The sequence below is a fragment of the Hirundo rustica genome, chromosome 1 (assembly GCF_015227805.2).
Source record: "Hirundo rustica isolate bHirRus1 chromosome 1, bHirRus1.pri.v3, whole genome shotgun sequence".
NCBI classification, from domain to species: Eukaryota; Metazoa; Chordata; class Aves; order Passeriformes; family Hirundinidae; genus Hirundo; species Hirundo rustica.
In genome coordinates this window covers 109,329,348-109,348,285 of record NC_053450.1, presented here as the reverse complement: position 1 = coordinate 109,348,285, position 18,938 = coordinate 109,329,348, and the positions used below count along the sequence as shown (strand labels likewise).

Here is an 18,938-nt window from a genome sequence, read left to right as displayed (position 1 = left end):
AAACCAAAATTAGCCCTGTGTAGACTGGAGAGTGCTGGAGCAGGGCACGGTATAACCTTTTGCAGCACCATAAGCACTACTTAGAGAAAGTAGGTGTGTGGTGTAGATACTGAAAAGCCTCTTAGTGCCTGTAATATGCTCGAGCTTAGCAGCTCTGTAGGAATGAAAGTGCAAAAAACCCAAAAGTTCAGTGTAATAAATTTTAACTCTAGCTAAGAGAATTCTGTAAATATAAGAAAGAAAGATAAGAAGAAGGAAGAAGAGGTAAGAAAATGGTAAAATGTTTTCAAGAAGCTTGTATGCTACCTAAATACTTCTTAGCAGAGTTTCAAAGTCAACCTGTACAATCAATCAGAAAAAAATGCAAGAATATTTCCCCTCTCTTTTATATAGTATATAAATGAACATTTCCCCAGTGGTTTTCAGCAAAATATTGTGGTTCTATAATATTTCTTTTTTACCTTTTTTCTTTATAATATTTCTTTTTTATCTATTTCATATTCCAACCCATGAATCATTTGTCATTTTTAAATATTGATCACTGGTGCCTGTTAGTCAGAGCTGATTGCGTCATGACTAGTACTGATTATATGTAGTGGTCTAGACTGATTCCCTCCTATAAATGACTCTGCTGAATGACTCTGATGACTCCAGCATCTTCTGGAGAGTCTGAATATTGCTCAGACACTCAAAGGTTTCTGCAGTCTCTAGAACAGCCTGGTCCAAAATCCTAGATTCAGGCATGTCCTAACATGGGAGGGTTCAGAGTCAGAATCTGGACCTGAATTTCCCTGGATTTCCCCTGGTAATACAGGCACTGGGAACTGGAGGGCCCTTTAGTGACTCTCTTGCTGCTCATGTAGGCAGGGATGGGCACAGTCCCAAGAAGATCAGGGACATGGATGATGTGGGCATGTTATGGAGACCCCTGCTCCAGCACCTGGGGAGAAGTTGTGTGGTGCTAACACGACAGAGGATTTTAAAGACTCCTGAGCTCACCCGTGGCCATCTGTGCCTACATAAACACAGGACTGGGTTTTGTCATGAGCAGGAGACAAAGGAGAGATTGAATTGGTGGAGTGTGAGTGTGAAACACATCAAGTGCTGCTTAGGATTGCACTGTCATTGAGGCAGAGCATCTTCACAAAGCTGAACAAGAGCTGTATTTACAAGTGACTTTGAGCTCTGGTCAGGGAAGGTGAGTGCACTCTCATCTGTCACCTTGATGTAAAGCTGGGGTGATGCCACTGGAGATGGGTAAAAACATCTGAATAAACAGAGGGTATGTGGGATTGGTGCCCAGAAAATCTGTGAATAGAGAGATAATTGATTACCTTTTTCTGAAGTCTTGAGCTTCTAAGCATATAGGATCTGTGCCTTTCCAGACAGGTTTTCCATACGGTGAAGAAAGCGCTGCTTCCTGGGTGTGCAGCACACTCCAGCTCTTTGCAAAGGTGGGGGAGAGGTCTATTTATGAAGTCAGGTAGATGTTGACAGGGAAATTGTGATCCCTTAAGCCTACAAACTTAATTGGGTTTTGCTAATATGGGAGTGCATGTTGGTGCTCGTTTATGGATATACCATAAGACCAAAGGTAATCAAAATCGTAGTGAGCTTGGCTAAGGTAAGCAGTGCTGCTGAGTAGAATACCCAGGCTCCTGGGTTTAGTGCAGGGGGGAGCTCCATGCTTTTACAGGTGTGCCTGACTCCAGAGCTAACAGACTGGGGTGCAAGATAATCCAGAGCTGACAAATCCCATGGCTGTGTCCATATGTGCTGACTTTGTTGCTGTTGCTGTTGGAAAGATCGTGTGGATGGCTGTTATCAGAGTTGTAACAAAAGAAAGCTCAAAGGAATGCCAGCTTGGCTTTGTTGTTTTTTGATTTTTTTTTCCTATCACTCAGCTGCACTGAAGCCCGACACCTCTGGTAGCCAGTGAGAAGCTGGTTTTGTGCTGCGCTTTTACGGGAGAAGCCTGGCTGCATTAACTCTTAGTAAAACAAGCGCCTAGACAACTTAAGCAAAATCCAGTGATGGAAGTCAACTCCACAGAAGCCAGCAGCAGCTCCCAGGGAAGTACCGGCTGTCTGGATCTGACCCTTGTCACCCACACAGAAACAGTGACTTTCACAGAAGTGGAGGCAGAAGAGGAGTGGGGATCCTTTTATTCTTCCTTTAAGGTATTACTTTAAGGCTTAAAATTACTTTTCTCAAATGCTTGCAGCTTTAGAGCATTTTCAGCACATATGTGGGGAGGCAACTAAGATTGTTGAACTTTTCCCGGATATTGCTGGGTTTTTTTTTCCCCCTGCAAAGATAGCCGACAGCATATGTGAGACATCTACTGAAAAGCAAAATCCTTATAGAAACTGGACTTCAGGTTAACATGTCTTAGCTAACTCTATCTCCTTCCACAAGAGGACAGTACTGGTTTTTTTGTTGTTGTTGTTGTTGTGGTTTTTTTTTTTTTTTTTTGGTAGAGGTATTGTAATTATACATGCATCTTTAGGCAAAAGCTTGTATTGTTCTTAACACAATTTTTAAATGTAATTTCTTAGAGGCATCATCTTGACACAAGGGATTTATTTTCAATTTTCCAGGTGTAACAAACATTGTACACAAGCGAGAGGGGGGTTCTGTTGTTTGGGGTTTTTTTGACTCATGAGGAACAGTTTCTAATTCATTTGCTTGTTTGTTTGTTTCCTTGTTGGTAAATTGAGCAGGGATCACAGTGTCTCTTGAAATCTGTTGTTAAGGATGCATCGGATGAGTCATTCAGTAGTGAATGCTGTTAGATTGAATGGGAAGTGTATTCAGTCATCTCCAAAACTAAACACCACCTTAGCAATATATGAATATAGGAAAAAAAATGAGAGAAGTTCTGAAATTCATATTTCCTTCAGATGTCTGTGCCTGTTGCTACTGCTTAATTTTGTTCTGAATGCCACGTGTCTCTCTACTGTTATGGTATGTTGTACAAGTTCAAGTCGTTAAAAAGTGTGGCTAGGAGTACCCTGCCATTCCTTCTGGAGCTTGGCACCAAAGAGATCAATTTCAGCTGGAAAGATACAGGCATTTATATCATTTGACCACACGTGAGGTAAAAGGGAATATACTCAGAAGCAGTATTTGTATCTGTGAGTTTGCTAGTTCTCTACACAATCCTAGTGGAATCAGTGGAATTACAGCAGGTTCCCAGCCCTGATAAAGGAAGAGATGAGCCACAGTGCTAGTCTTAATTAATGAGGGTCCCTTTTAACATGCTGCTTATAATAGCCAAAGTAGTACTTCTACCTAGGATTTCATGGATGAAAATTATTTTTTATTCCTTTTTTTTCCCTCTCCATGTTAGACTCCTAAAGTGCTCTTGAAAAAACCAAAAAACCAAAAAAACCCCACATTTACAAGAGACAAGAAAAATATTTTAACAACTTTTTCTTTATCTCCTGTCTTCACAGTTAGGGCTGTAAATCTGAAAAATGTCATGGGAGCAGTATTTTATAATGGTAAAAGTGACAATTAATTCCATGATTAGAAAGTCCCCAGGCAGAAAAATGCTCGTTAATAGGAGAGATTGAGTAAATTACAATAATTGAGAAACCAAGGATAGTCATGCATGTTCATCCATTGCTAAAAGAAATGATTCTGTAGCTGAGGGCTTCTCATTAGACTTGCACTTGAGGCTCTGCCGGATGCCTGGCTCTGGCACATGTAGCGCGAACTTTGCAAGAAGACTCACTGATTTCACATCAATTACTAGCTCTTGATAAGCCTGGAAATATTTTGACTCCAGAGACGAATGACAGCTGGCGCAGCTGTAGGAAAGGAAGGGGAAAGCACCTGCTCTGATGACTACAGTACAGGGAAGACAGGGCTTCCTGCTAGCAATTTCAGCACTCTGTAAAACTCACGTGTGGAAGGTGCTGCTGATACCTGTTGACTCAGCTGGCCATTCTCCACCAGCTCTGCCCATGTTGTGGCTGCTTCCTTGCTCACTTCAGCAAGCCAAGAAGCATCATCTTCCTCTTTACAATGCTGTAGTTAAACAACTTAGGTTTCACTTTGGAACAGGCTGGATGAATTTGAAAAACAGAGTGCAGTGTTCAAAATGTGGCTTACAAATAGGGTTTGGATTTTCAAACACACTGTCACCTGTGGCTGACTGTGAAGGCAGGGTGGGTGAGTGGTCACTGCACAGGTTGACCCCTGTGTGCCAGGGTGCAGACAGAGCACACAAGCTATTTCTGCTTGGAAAATGCAGGTGTAACCTACCTTATCAAAGCAGTCATAGGAAAACATGATCTAAACAGACAAACGGAGGCTAGGGAGTGACACCTCGTACCTGTGTTAATGACTTTTTAATGATTTTACCCAATGACAGCTGCCAGGGTATCTCACATGCTCCTCAAATGACATGTACATGTGCCGGTGTCTTCTTTTCCTCCCAAGCTGCAGAAGGACAGCCAGTGCCCACCCCAGGTAGTGTCTGTGTTGTACCGTGGTAGCAATGTGACAAAAGTAAAATAATGTCCATTAGGGCATTTCAGTGCTCTAAGGTCTATTAAAGGCTGAGCTGTGAATGCTTCTTTTTCAGAAAAATTTGAGCCTCTGTCTATTCCTCTGCTTAACAACTAAACCCTGCACAGTTTCAGATTAGAGAGTGTTTTGCCAGTTCAGGTGTTTGTTATCTATTTGGTGGGGAGGCTGGGGGGAATTTTGCGATTTATTTTAGCTCAAAAATGGAGCATTTCCTCCACTTAGAGGAATGCAAATTTTCTTCTGGTAGTCATTACTACAGAAGGGCTAGCTGCCCACCAAAGCTTTGCTAATGAAGTCCGATTTGGGGCCATGTGAGCTAACTAGACTGATTCTTGGCATACAGAGTGGCAGCTTTTGGGGCAGGACTGGGTGTATCCACGCACCACTCAACAAACAAGATGAGCTGCTGCTTCCCATGGCAAAGGCACTGCCTCATTCCCACTGCCACTTAGGTCTTGCTGCTGTGTTATAGCAAATTGTCCCTGAAAAGCCAGATCAACTCTTTTCCTGGGTGTCTTTCAATGGGGTATACAGGTAGGTTATTGACTTAAACTACAAAGAATTCTGCTAGCTGTTTCAGCACCTAATTCAGAACAGATGTGCAAATTGGTATTAATTACAGCTCCAATGTCCCAAGCCAAAGGAGAGTTCATTACATCCCTTTACAATCTCTTCCATATGTGATTATTCCATGTCTAAGTAAGCATCAGCTGCACCTGCCAAATACAGTAGTCCAGAAAGAGCAGAAATCATTTAAATACCTGTAGCTTTCCTCTACTTTAGGACCTTCTTAACTCTGCAAACCTTACAAGTTACAAACCAGAAACCTGCCTGGACAAAAGCTGGAATCTCAGATTAGGTTTGACCCAATTCTGCACAAGGTCTGGGAGCCTTTGTCAGGGCTGGAGGAAGCATCTCCTCCTGCCAGATGCTAACCCAAACAGTGTGGAAGCTTTCACAATGGTAGGAGCATATGCCTGTCCTCAGAAAGATTGGCTAGGCATCATCTCTCTTTCAAGAGCTCTGCTGAGAAAGGAGATGCCCTGCTTTTATGCAGGAAAGTAGAGGTTGGAGTGCTCAAAAAGAGAATGGAACAGCAACGGTGAGTTTTCTCCGTGGGAGTGTGTTCCTGCCATCATTTCCTACCTCCCAGCAGAGCTGGGAATCCATTAAGTAGTACTTTTTGTTTCCTGCTGTGTAGAATCCTCACCTGTGCAGCAGGACACAAAGGTTTTGTTGTTTACATCCAAGGTTGTTGGGAACTCCAGAGCACCCCCTGCCAAGTAGGAACCCAAATCACTGGTCCAAATGTTGACATGCCCCTTCCTCTGACCCCATGAGCCCTGATCCCAGTGCCGTGCTGCATTAGCACAGCAGTGATACTGAAGAGTTACAGCTCTCAGGAGGAACTGTGTGCCTATCAAAACCATCACAAATTATTTTAAACATATGTCTTTGACTGTTCTCCCCCCACATTATAGCATTCTGTGTACCTGCCTGTTTTAGCCCATGTAGCTCAGATATTAAACAGGACAGCACCTACCTTACCTAGCTCAAGTAAGCACAGCTCTAAGGACATTGGCTGCTTATCAATGCAGATAATGCTCTTTACAAAGGTCGGGGTTTACCATCACCAGCAGAGAGCTGAGGAGACCAACATGCCGAGAACTTTGTAGGACTATCCAGTTACATGGATTTGGCTCCAGGTGTTCTCAGAGACTGCTGAAGTTGCATTCTGATGTCCCTATCCTTTCATCCAAATGTAGGAGTCGCTTTATCTCCTGAAAATCATTTGCTTATGCTATTGCTCATTCTGATTTTCAAGCAAATATCACCGAGCATCCCGTCATTGAATACATAAAAAGAAAATAATAATGGGTGCTGTCATATTTCTGGAGTAATCTCTGCAAATGCAATCACACACTTTAGAAAATAGACATTATCAAATAATTCAGAGGTAACTTTGCAATCTTTCAGCAGGGGGAGAGGAGGAGGATTAAGTTTACACAAATAAGGTGTCAGGGTCTCCTGAACACAGCCTCTGCATTACGCTGTAATGACTGTTGCTGTTCCTGAGATGCTGCACTGAAAATGATCTTGGGAAACTGCTGCTGCCGTGCTGTTGGCCAGGCTGGCCTCATCCAGCAGCTTAAACACAACACAAAAGTGATCTGGTGACACGACAGCCCAACAGGGAGCAGCTCTGAGCCAGCTGATTTGGGCTGCTCTACACTAGCAACCCTCATACTGCTGACCCTGTGCTCCACACAGGCACATGATTTGCACCTGTCTGCCTCTCCTAGATAAATATGCCCCGAAATTATAATTTTTTACATTTTTTGAGATATTTAGTTTTAATGATTAGGCATTTTTAATAATTTTAAGTGATTGACAAAAACAACACTTCAGAGTTTTAAATAGGACTGCCAATAATCATAAAATTATGGATGGACCTGTGAATCACTTACTATTATCTTTCCACATTGAAATTAGTCTTAAAAAAAAAGAAAAAGGTATTTGTGTTTCCTGATGACATTTAAATCAGGGATATCTGTCTAATTCTGTGGAATTTTCCTAGAGCGCAAAGGGTGAAACATCCTGCAATAACTGAGCAGTACTGCCCAGATTTATTAACTGTCTTGTACAAAATCCTAACAGAATGACATATAAGAACTACTTGGTGATAGAATTGAATTTGTCATGTTTGTTACTGTGACAGTCACCATCACACCTATGGAGAATTTTGGGGCAGGGTGGGGGCTTGTTCAGCTGTTGAGGCTGGAAAGATCACCACAACAAGCATGCATTAGACTGTGTGTACCAAAGAGACCCTGATGAAGGCAGAGGTAAGAAATAGTTTTTTAAAAAAACAGAGGTTCACCAAAAAAACCCCAAAAACAGCTGTGCTAATTTTTTTAAAAATGAGAAAGTAATCTTAATAACAAATTGCCCCTTTCCATGAAAAAGTGTCCTGGTTTAGTGAATAGACTTTCTCAGCTTGTCTGTTTCCCTAAGTCTAAAACGAAGAAAATATTATAGATCTCTTCTCTTTGTAACACAAAAATATAACAGACTATGAGAGGAATACCATATTGACACAAACTCTTACAAAACTGCTTCTCAAGTTCAACAAAACAGAAAAAAATCAACTCGTGTTCCTTCCAGCTGTGTGCCTTTTTCCAATGATAAGGACTCCTTGGGAAGTGTCTGTTGCCAGCACGCTCGATATGTTGTGAAGGTTTCATGTGGCAATGCATCCCAGCTTTGCCAGAATGTTCCATAACCTTGAGCGGGGAGAATAACCCCGGCAGTTGGTCAGAAAGAATCTCAGTGAGGCAGCCTCTGCAGAGGGGATAGGAGGGCTGTCAAGCACAACCAGTAGCATTTAATTGGGAAAGCGGCAGTCCCAGAGTCAGTCCTGGGGCTGGGCTGGTGTTTATGCACTTTGAATCAGGCTCCATTCCAGGCCACACTAATTAAAAAAACCAAAAACAAATACACCCCGCCGCCCCCCCCCCCCCCCAAAAAAAAAAAAACACCCACCAACCCCCCCTCAAAAAACAAAAACAAAAAAAAACCCAAAAAACCCCACACACAACAACAAAAAAACTCCTATAGGGTTGGTTGCCACCCCAAATGTGTTTCTCTCAAATTCAATCATGATGAAAGTACTTTCAATGACAAAATATAAAACTAAGTTTTGAACTTTCTTTTCTCCCAGTCTTTCTTACCTTTACATGAGTTTTCCATGGGTTTTTAGGTGTCAGTCAAATTGTTTTCCCAAAATTTTCAGGAATATCTTTTATGAACTCTGTGTAGAAACATCTTCTCAGTTTTGCCTTGCCAGATGGAGAACCTTGTTTTGAAACATATTTGTTTTACAGGGGTGGACAGTACAACTTCCTGCTGCTTGTGACAGCTAAGGCTGAAGATTTCTGTGACCTTTCCAGCTGTTTGAGCATGTTTCTTTCTTATTGAAACAAGGCCTATCAGCAAATAAATCAAGAGCTTTTCAGCCATTTTTTTCAGCTTCTCTTTTCTTGAGCATTAGGAGATGAATTAATCATCTGAATCTTCACATTCAGGTCATCAGCATTTGCTTTGTGAAGCTTGCTTCACACAGTTTGTTGTGTTTCTTCTTGTAAGATATTTGGTGCCCCTTGTTTTTTTTCCTTCTTGACAGTCAGCACTGTTGTCTACTATTAAAGTATACGCAATGCGCCTACAGCTTTTCTTCAAGCAGATTTCTGTTAGGTTGTGGGGTTTTTTCACAGTCCAACTTGTGCAGAAAGTTTCAACACAGGAAGTTTAAACAAGTTTGTTCTTTTTGTGTAATAAAGAACCTTTATTTTGTAGCATAACCACGGTCATGGCTTCTTCAGTGGCATCATACTTCATTTCTGAAAGCCCATAGTTTAAGCTGGTCACACCTGGCAGAAATTCTTCATCTCAGGACTTCAAATAAATACAAGAAAAACACCATCTTATGCTTTTAAAGTTCTTTCTCCTAAGACTAATATGTTTCTTCCATTTCCATGACAGTAGCCTTTATACCCATACTCTTCACTGGCAGCGAAAAATTTAATTTACATAAAGATTCCCAGAAAGATCTGAGCTGTTCATGTTTCTGTGATATAATATATCATACGCAACGTGCTCAAAGCACTCGCCTGATTATATCTAAGTACCTTTTCGTTTTAAGAATAATCTCTAAGAAAATAGGTCTTATGCATACTTGTGTGTGTGCATAATAATACAAGTGGGGAAGGACTTCTGGAGATCACCTGAACCAACCACTTGAAAGCAAATCCAAACAATGCCAGATTTCTCAGGGCAGTGTCTGCTGAATATCTCCAGGGATGGAAATCCCACAGCCCCTCTGGGTTCCCAGCTTAGTGCCCGACCACCTGCATGAAGAACATTTTCTCCTGATTTCCTACCAAGATGTCCCATGTCTCAGCCATTGTTTGTGGACTCTTGCCCTTTCATGGTGCACATCTGAGAAGAATCTGGCTCTACCTTCTCTGCACCCTTCTGCCAGATAATTGTAGGCAGCACTTAGACCCCAGAAGGCACCTCTAGGGTTTCTGCTGTGGAGGAATCTGGCAGAGAAAAAGGGGGGGTTTATTATTTTTGCTTTGTTTCTTTATTTAAAATTCAATAAACTATATCAGAGGTTTAGACAGTACTTTTAAAACTCCCTAATTGGGTTAATGCGTGTATTTCCTCGATTCCCTTCAGTGTTGCAGTCCAAAGTGCAATTTGCCTAAGAGATAAGCTGATTATAAATCCCTGACAGAAATGAGTCAAACTGCATGGCACCTGTCTGCCTCTGGAAAATTAATTCTCCTGGGGTTTTTTGGTTTTTTTTTTTTTGGGGGGGGGTTGTTGGTTTTTGTTTGGGTGGGTTTTTTTTAAGGGTTTTAAGTTTCCATCCTAAATGGGGGATGTTAAAATAGCAAATCCATCCTGGACATTTTCAGTTTTCAATGTTCATGATCCAAGATCTTCTACAGTAGCATAAAAAAAAAAAAAATTGCTAATCTAGACTGCTTCATTTTTCGACATGGTCTGCAATTAATGTGATTATTTTAGAGAATGAGAAAAGATTTTTCTCTTTTTATTCCTCCATCAAGAAAGTGCAATACAATCTACTAGTGGTGAACCTGAGCATGAGCATGACAGTTACCCAATTTAACAAGGGGATTTATATATTCTTCTTATGTGTTAAGAACACTCTCACAAAATTATTTTTCTTGCTCCATGATTGCAGGTCTCTTACAATCTCAATTGTGGCAATGCTAACCCCGTAATTTTTAAAATATACCAAAGGCAAGATCATTTGTGTATTCTCAGAGTTTATCAACTGTCAAGAAAAAGCTGTTCAGAGACTTAAACTGCTACTGGTTTGTGATATGGGGGATCATGCCTCTTCTTCATCCAAGAGACCAAGAACATGGTGCAGAAAGACACCAGGTCAGCAGGACCAAGAATTCACCACAGCCCTGCAGTCCTCATATTAAGAGGACAGTCAGCCACTCCAGGAATGGAGTATGTCTCCTTCTCTTTTTCTATTGGCTCATTTCATACCTGGAAACCTAATTTTTTCCAGGTTGTTTCCCAAGCAGCCTCAGCAGCTAGAGCTAAACTGCTTTAGATTGGGTCCCTGATCAAGTACAAATAAGCCTTGTCCATTGATAGTTGAACCTCTCTTTCTGTTAGACAACTTCTCTAATATCAAAGGCTTTTTTGCACCTCAAGACATGTGGAACAGCACCTCCACTGGAACGGGCTATCAGGTATATCCCCATTCCACAGTCACAGCTGGTGCTCCCAGCAAAAGGGATACAAATCCTGAGAGAAGACAAAGCAAGGAAGTTGGCTGGGGGGAACTGGAAGGAGGGATGGCTTTGTGGTACCAAAATGCCACCCTACATCTCCAAGAGGATTTAACTACGGTCTTGATTAAAGGGGCTGCCTGGATGATCTTTGCCTCAAATATAAAGCCGAATACACCTCTGGTTAGACTTACTCCAGCCTCTGGATTCAGAAATTTTATTTGAGAAAGAAAATTACAAGCCTTTTTCTATAGCCAAAGAAAAATGCACACAATCTTCAGGCAGGTTTTCTGGCTTACATTTCACCCATGAACAGGCATTTTCTTCATTGACTAAACCTGGTTTTAATCTTGGAGCAACATAGCAAAACACGTATATGCTCTCTGAATGTCAAGCGCTTCCATGCTGCAAACACAGCAGCTTTGTGGAACAGCAGCATGTGTCAAGCCAAGGAAATCCTCTTGACTTTTGTTGGAGTCCAGGCAGACTTTCATTTGTTGGCAAGCTTAATATTGTCAACAGCATCTTTAGCTTTTCTAACCTGAAATAACTGCTGTATGACACTAGTTTCTCATGCCATTCTCATCTAGTGTAATTATTAGTGCCCATTTCAAAAGAAGCCCTTGTCAACAGAGGTTTGGGAGATATCACTGTCCTTCTTTTTATCAGAATGCTTCTGATGTTTGCACAACATATTATTGAGGAATGTTTTTTGTAAATTATTTCATCCAGGATTGTAATTAAGAAAGGATTTTTGTTTGATGAATTAACAAGACATGAAATTAAACACTTCTATGTCTAAACCACCTGAAGATGATTTATAATAAAACTAGAGATAATTCAGCTGGAGTGAAATTCAAAGAGCCATCAGCTATCTCTCTAATCTAATAACTATTTTTTAGGGCTTCACAGATTAAAGTGTTACTGGCTCAATCAGTTTCTCTGATATAGTTTAAAGCCTTCTTTTTCTTTTTAAATTTTCATCCTGAATTCTGTACCATAGTTTTGATTTTTGTCCAGTCCTCAGTGGATCTAAAAAAGAGATTAGTCCTTTACATTTTTACATTAGTCTTTTTGTGTCCTCAAGGCTATGTTCATCTTTTCCCGCAGTCAGCCTTTCCTGGATTTAGCAACTTGTTTTATTCAGTTGTTTCACCCATCTATATCCTTTATGTCAACTCATTTGTGTGTCTCTCTTGAGGTACTGTGTCCAGGAGTGGGCATGGCCCAGTAGAAAGATTAGAGTGGATATGAGCTTGGTGTTGATCCCTAAGTGGTGGTGGCTGTTGCTCTCATGGTAGGGTGATGCCATGATGTTCTGGGGCACTTTGCACGTGTGCTGTGAGTGAGGGTTGATGTTTTGAAGGCTGTTTCTGGTCCAACCAAGCGTGATTACACTCACTACGCTGCAGTCCTGAAGTTCTCCTTGTTGGACAGCGTGTTGCTTTTTTCCTGGTACAGGTTTCCAATTCATGAAGATAATTTTGAATTCCAGTCCTAGCTTCTGCAAAAGCCTTTATCACAGTGGGTATCCCATTAATAACCATGGAAGTTTTCATTCTGCAAGTTAACACAGACTGAGAGAGGCTGCGGTGATTTAAGTTGCCTATTGTTATGTCTCCTTAATCCCCAGGAATGTGATCTTTTTCCTTTTTGTCTAAATGGCAGCCCCCACAAATAGATTAATAGAAATTTTGGCTTTATTTCTTTGTCTTCCAGAATTACCTCTATTTTCAGTGTTTGCATTTTAAAGTTATCTTTGCAGTCTGGTTTAATTTCTGGAGTCTAACGTTGCTTAACTGTTAGGCATTGCTTTTAAATTGGCAGAAGGGATTTAATCTGACCATTTGTGTTGTGCTTCTGTGGTGGGGGAAACATCCTTCTACCACTGCCTCTGTTGCTCCATAACTATTTCTTCTGTGGGAATCATGAGGTTTGAGTGTCAGACCCTTGTTCTGTTCCTATCTATATCAGTAAAATATAGGGATATAATTTCTTTCAAGAAAATGCTCTTCTGATTTTATACAAAGAAAACAGGAATAGGCCTAGTCCCTTAGTTTTCGTTATGTGAGAGATGTTTTCTGAAATGGAAAAGCCAAAACAAAACTTGAGGGGAAATAATTGATTTCAAGGACAAAAGTGATGTGAAATATTATCTTTTATGATTTTATTGTCTTCCAAAAAGACATTTCCTTCCAATTCCTGTACTAAGAAAAGCATCCCCATAAAAATAGTTTCACCATACCTCTGCCGCACATTTTTAATGAAATTTGTTTCCAAGAAATTCAAGAGATTTACAGATACCCCAAAAATATGGCTCTTTTTTTTTTTTTTTTTTTTTTTTTTTTTTTTTTTTTTTTTTTTTTTTAATCTAAAAGCTGAGTATCTAGCCCACACAGGTTATCTCATCTAGGTCACTCTATATTCAGTGGAGACAACTGTCCCAAGGTAGGTGAGATGAGTAGTGACTCATCTCTGAGACACTGTCATTACCCAGACAATACTAAGACAATTTAGAATAGTTGCGTCTCTTTGGATATTTAAAGTTAGGTGAGATGACACGAGTAGGTAGATTATGCTGGTGAAAATCATCACGCTGGGAAATGAAATCCTCTCTACACGGCCTTCATTGTTTGCCTAAACTAATCTCTGGGCTCAGGCACAGAGCGCAACATCAAATCACTCCTGGTCAGGTCTTGCTTTCCCTGCATGACCGCATGATCCACAAGGCAGTGTGGCTTCCTGCCTGGAGCAAAGCTGGGGCTGGCTCCCAGGAGAGGCTGCCCAGGGAGAGCCATGGGAGGGACGAGGACGGACAATGACTGCTGGCCAGGAATGGGGCTAAGTGCTGATCGGACACTAGGGTTAATTATAAAGCAAGAAGCTCCATGTCCCTGTTCTATTCCTTTCATTTCACCTTCCCTCCCCACGCTCACGTGAAGTGAGCTGTTATTTTTGCAAGCAGAAGGAGCTCTGGTTCCTGCTCACCCATAGTGGTATGGAAATGCTTTGAATGAGCGTTCTCCCTAGCTTCTGCTCTACCATCAGACCAGTCAGGTAGGTGGGGTCTTGCTGACAGCATTTTTCCCCCGACCTGCTCGGAAAAGGTCCTTGGGGCCACGTCTGTAGGGCTGGCACCTGGGACCACTGCTCAGCTGCAACCCTTACCTGCCTCCTCCATCTTCCTCTAACTCCCACCTTGTGGCTTTGCTGTCTGGGATGGAAAGATCCCGAACGACTGCACGGACGTTACCTAAAACTCATCCCAGTAGCTAGGATGTAAAGGCTGGGTGTGTACTCACCAAACAAATAAACGTGGACACATACCCTGATGATCTTGCAGACAGATCATATTGATGCTTTGAGAGCACGAGCAGCTTTCTTACTTTGTTTTCTTTGTACACACACCACTAGGGGACGTTTTGTCATCACGTTTCAGTCGCTACACAATTACACTTTTCTTCAGCGGGTCATGCTTCCTTTTCTGTCTTGGTGTACATCTAGATCATGGAGAGGATGCCTGAATTTCATAGGGTTCGTGAATGACCCAGACTTACTGAAGTTGGGGAAGAGAGAAGTATTTATTTCCCCCATTTCTCCAAAGGAGCTCATCTATCAACATCCCTTATGAAGTGAGGCAGCTGGTTATTTCACAGCTTGCTGGAGCAGCACAAAGAAAGCTGAGAGCTGACTCTTGTTTTCGCACTAGGTGCAGAATACAGACACTGCTAGTGGTTTTGTGAAGAGAGAGGTAATATACAGCCCCTGCAAACCAAACTGGAGTGAACATCACAAGCAGTGATGCATGTTAAGTATTTTCTGGGGGAAAAAAACAAAAACAAAAACAAAAAAACCCACCACAAACCACACAAACCAAAAACAACAACAACAATAAAAAAACCAACAAGAAAACACCCAAGAATGTGTTTTAGACTAAATAGTTGAAATCAATTCCAAAACTCAAATTTCACTCCTGTTTTCCATTCTCACCTCATTTGTCTGAGGATAAATGACTGTCTCCATCAATATGCTCTTTTCCCTTCTTTCCATTGCAGACAGAGCAGCTGGTGACTCTTTGGATTCTCTTTATTGTCACGATTGCTGGAAATGCCATTGTGCTCTTCTCTACCTGGAGGAGGAAGCGGAAATCTCGAATGACCTACTTTGTTACTCAGCTGGCAATCACAGGTAGTGCATGGGAGGGGAAAGGGCACCTGACCTGCACAGGAATCACTATTAAATGACAAATAAGAGAATGTGAGTTGAATGGTGAAGAATTCAGTTGCCACCTAATGTCCAGTTGCAGTTTGCCATAGAGCAAATGGGTGGCTGCTTATCTTAGGGCTCAGTGTGACTCTGATCTAAAAAAGATGTTGCTAGATGTAGTAGTATGCAGCAGCTGCAACTCACTGAAGTCACTAAATCTTATCTTCCAGTCTGAGTTTGCATCTGCATTTCCCAGAAGGTATGTCTCCAGCTGTTGTCATGGAACTGTTTAAATTAGACTAGTTTAAGATGAATCTCTTGATCTCTTGTGTTTTTCTTCTAAAACTACTCCATCAATTATACTCTGGCAGTGAAGAGTGAAAATAACTTAATGTTGTCCAGTTTAACAAAGTAAGGAAAATAATATAAAGGTGGAGAGGAATGCATTTAGATTTTTTTTTTTTTTTTAATGGACAAAAGGATGTTGATCCAAGGACTTTTTAGTTTTTAAACAGAATGTGAAATATACAGAAGTCTGCTTTGTAAAATGTCAGTCTCAGCAAGAAGGAAAGGAAATGGGTATAAGCAGCACCTTGTTTCTCTGTGATCTTGAAGGGACTACATTTGTGGGGGTTTAAGTTTCCCAAGGGAAAATATGTGCTGTTTCTATAACAGTGTCCTGCTACTAATCCCTGCTTACAAGACATCTGTGTTGTACTCTTTGTGTATTTAGGATATATTTATATGTCTTCTATTGCTTTTTTCCCCCCTCCTAAGCTATGGTAGGAATTACAGCACTTTTTCATTAAAGAGCCATTTAATATATGATTTTCCAACAATATCAGATCCTCCTTTGGTGTCTGTTGTACCTGTGTATAAACTGGAAAAACAAAGCACTACTCTGCCCAATTTTCAACATGCGTTTTTGTGAATCAATGGACTTCATGGTCTCAACCATATCTGCTCAGGAGCATGTTCAGTTTGAAGAACTACTCTCGGCTGAAACAGATAGACCAGGGTGTGCAAATGAATGTAAAGAGGCAGGCCTGTAACAGGTGATGCAAGAATCCTTGCAAGGTGAGGAGATGAAGGTTTGCAGTGACCCCTCTTCTGAAGTGCTGACAGCTGGTTTTCCTGTTTGCCTGAATCATCTGTTATAAATGGTTTGAGTTCTTATCTCAGTCACGACCTTTTTGCCACTTCCTTCATGTGCCAGCGGTATTTTCCATCAGGTAAGGAAGGTCAATAAAGCTTCACCCCACAGCTTGGAAGCATCAATCACAGATCAAACATTTCAGTGTTCACAGGAGTTTCAAAGTAAATAGTCTCTGCTCAAAGAGTTCCCGATCCCAGGTGCATGGAATGTACTCAGGCAGCCAAGTGGAAGTAAAGACAATGAACAGAAGAGCAGAGGGAAGCCTCAGATGGACATAAACCTTTTTCTACCTACTGTCAGGTGTACTGGGAGGAGTCAACTGCTGTTGCTATGCTGGATAAGTGGAATTTTTCCATTTTGTACCTGTAGGAAGGAGGACTTTTTGTATTTGAATGGAGGTACATGGAGAACTATTCACTAGGGGTTTAAATACTGTCAGCATGAAAGGAGAGGGAGGCATTGCAAGTACAGTTTTGAGGGAGCTGAAAGAATTAGTGACAGTGGCAAAGACAACAAGGCAAATATACCATTAGATGTGGGCAGCAAATAGTGCTGTACAGCTGATGTTATAATTTGACTGAGATCCGTGTGTTCCACTTGCTGATTCTTCTGACTTCCCCTTCCCTAAAATTATCCTTGACTTTTAAAATTGCCTGAGTTCAACAGTCTGTTCCATTTCATATTACAAAAATTCACTAAGAAAACTCATTTGACATTCACATCTGCAGTGTTAAAAGAAGTAACTCCAGCTTGAACAGCAAGGCTCCTTTCAAGCAATGTCGATTTCTTTTTTGTGATGCAGGAGTCAGAACTCTAATTTATCTTCCTGTAGCAAGACTGCTTGTCAGTATTTTGGCACAAGGAAATTACTTAATTCCTGAAATGGAGCCATTTCACTTTCTTATCTTTAAAAACATTATTAAGAACAAAGCAAGCTGGCAACAGCCATCATCCTTTCACAACAAGTTATGAGGTAGACGCATAACATTATGAAAACACTGACTTGTCACATTGCTTTGACATGCCAAGCATATTTAAATCCTACCAACTGAAGCCTAATCTCCTGGCAAACAGTTTCTGCTTAGTCAATATTACTACTTCCATCTATTTTGATGTTCTTAAAATATTTATTATTTCTGCCCAGTAGCAGAAAGAAGAATAATGGATATAGCTTTATCAATGCAGGCATTTCAAAGCCATTTAAAAACTTTTTCTCTATTGATCTGTGGCTCAATAGTTGAGTGGTGCTCTCAATTCACACATTTTCCCACTAATGTAGTACCAAAATGAAGTTAAAATACAGCCTTCGTGTTAGAATAAACAAGGTATTCAAAGCAAAATCGTGCATAATACATGAATAGGAAGTGAGTGCTCTTCTTCTTGACTGGTTGCCAAGCCAGATGCAGATGAGAAGTAACTAACTGATTGAGGCTTCTTTCAACACCAACAGAATTCAATGGTTCAACCCACTCTGCAAATCTAGAGAAGACTCTTACTGGTCCTTTACTACATCATAATTCAATGTGGTGCTCAGGGTTGCTGGGATCTGTAGGAATGTGAGTAATCCCTTCAACTTCAGAATGCTTAAGGACATTCCTGAAGACTCGATTCACAGTATTTCACATTAAATATACACTTAGACAATGCTTGTGTCAGTACCACGTTTAAGTCTATGTCTCTCAGTTTGTGCACAATTCTTTGAAATTATCTGGGAATTAAGCACTAGGAAATCAGCTAAGAGTTAACAGCTGAGCTGAACAATAGCACTAATCACTCAGCATCAGCTAATTTAACAAAGAGGAATATTGCATATTTGCCTTGTGTTCAGTTTTCAGTTTGCCTTTGGGCATGTTCCTCTTCGGTAAAAATGTTGTTCTTGGAAACAAATTCATCTGTGCAGATTGAAACTGAAACTAGGTTTCCTACAGATTTCTATCTTCAAGGTAATTTAGTTTCTCAGAAAGAGCAAGCTCTGGAGATTACCCTGTGAGGAGGGTATTTCTAAACACTTTTCCCCAAACAGATTTCTTCTGAGTTTAGCACAAGTTATGCTCATGGCATAGATATCTCTCCTGGCAGGAAGTCTCTCACATCTTCCCCTACCTGATGCCATTTTACATAACTTCAGAGTCTTAGGGTATTTAAGATGTTTGCCTCTGACTGAAATCACCAAGTGGTTCAAGATCAAAGAATGGGATGAGCTCACAGGTGTTGTAAAAACTGGAAATATTGAAGTGAAATACTGTTGTTTTCAGAAAAGATGGTTATATTTGTATAGGTCATTTATATCTGTATAGGTCAGTTTACCCAGCTCTACCAAATGAAAGCCTTCTTAAATTTACTCTCAAAATGTAAAAGCAGGACATAAGGCATATATCAAACCAAATTGTTTGAGTAGTAGCGGATAAGAAAGGTAATTCATGGGCCAAAGAGTTAATTCAGTAAGAACTGTTATTTGACCAATACCAAAACCAATCAAGCAATAGATTAAACAAGTCTGAATATGAATTAAGAGAAATGAATTGATAAGAATGAATGAAAAGAAAAAAATTTGCTTCTCATTATTTTCCATTCAGCTTTAACTACTTCTGACAGAGGAATGTATTTAAGTTCATTTTATTGACCAGAAATAGGTAGTCTATTTAGATCTTTTTCTCCAACATTAACATCTGGAAATTTGGAACTTGAAATGTCATGAC

The 18,938-nt window shown here is 40.7% G+C and overlaps 1 protein-coding gene across 1 annotated transcript in view; it reads left to right on the top strand.

Moving 5' to 3' along the window:
* The first annotated feature begins 1,941 nt into the window (after positions 1-1,941).
* NPSR1 (neuropeptide S receptor 1) overlaps positions 1,942-18,938 on the top strand; it is a 57,515-nt gene continuing 40,518 nt past the window's right edge. The window contains exons 1-2 of the mRNA XM_040072937.2: positions 1,942-2,180; positions 14,933-15,065. Coding sequence (XP_039928871.1) covers positions 2,034-2,180; positions 14,933-15,065 — 280 coding nt within the window. The 5' untranslated portion in view covers positions 1,942-2,033. The remainder of the gene's footprint in view (positions 2,181-14,932; positions 15,066-18,938) is intronic.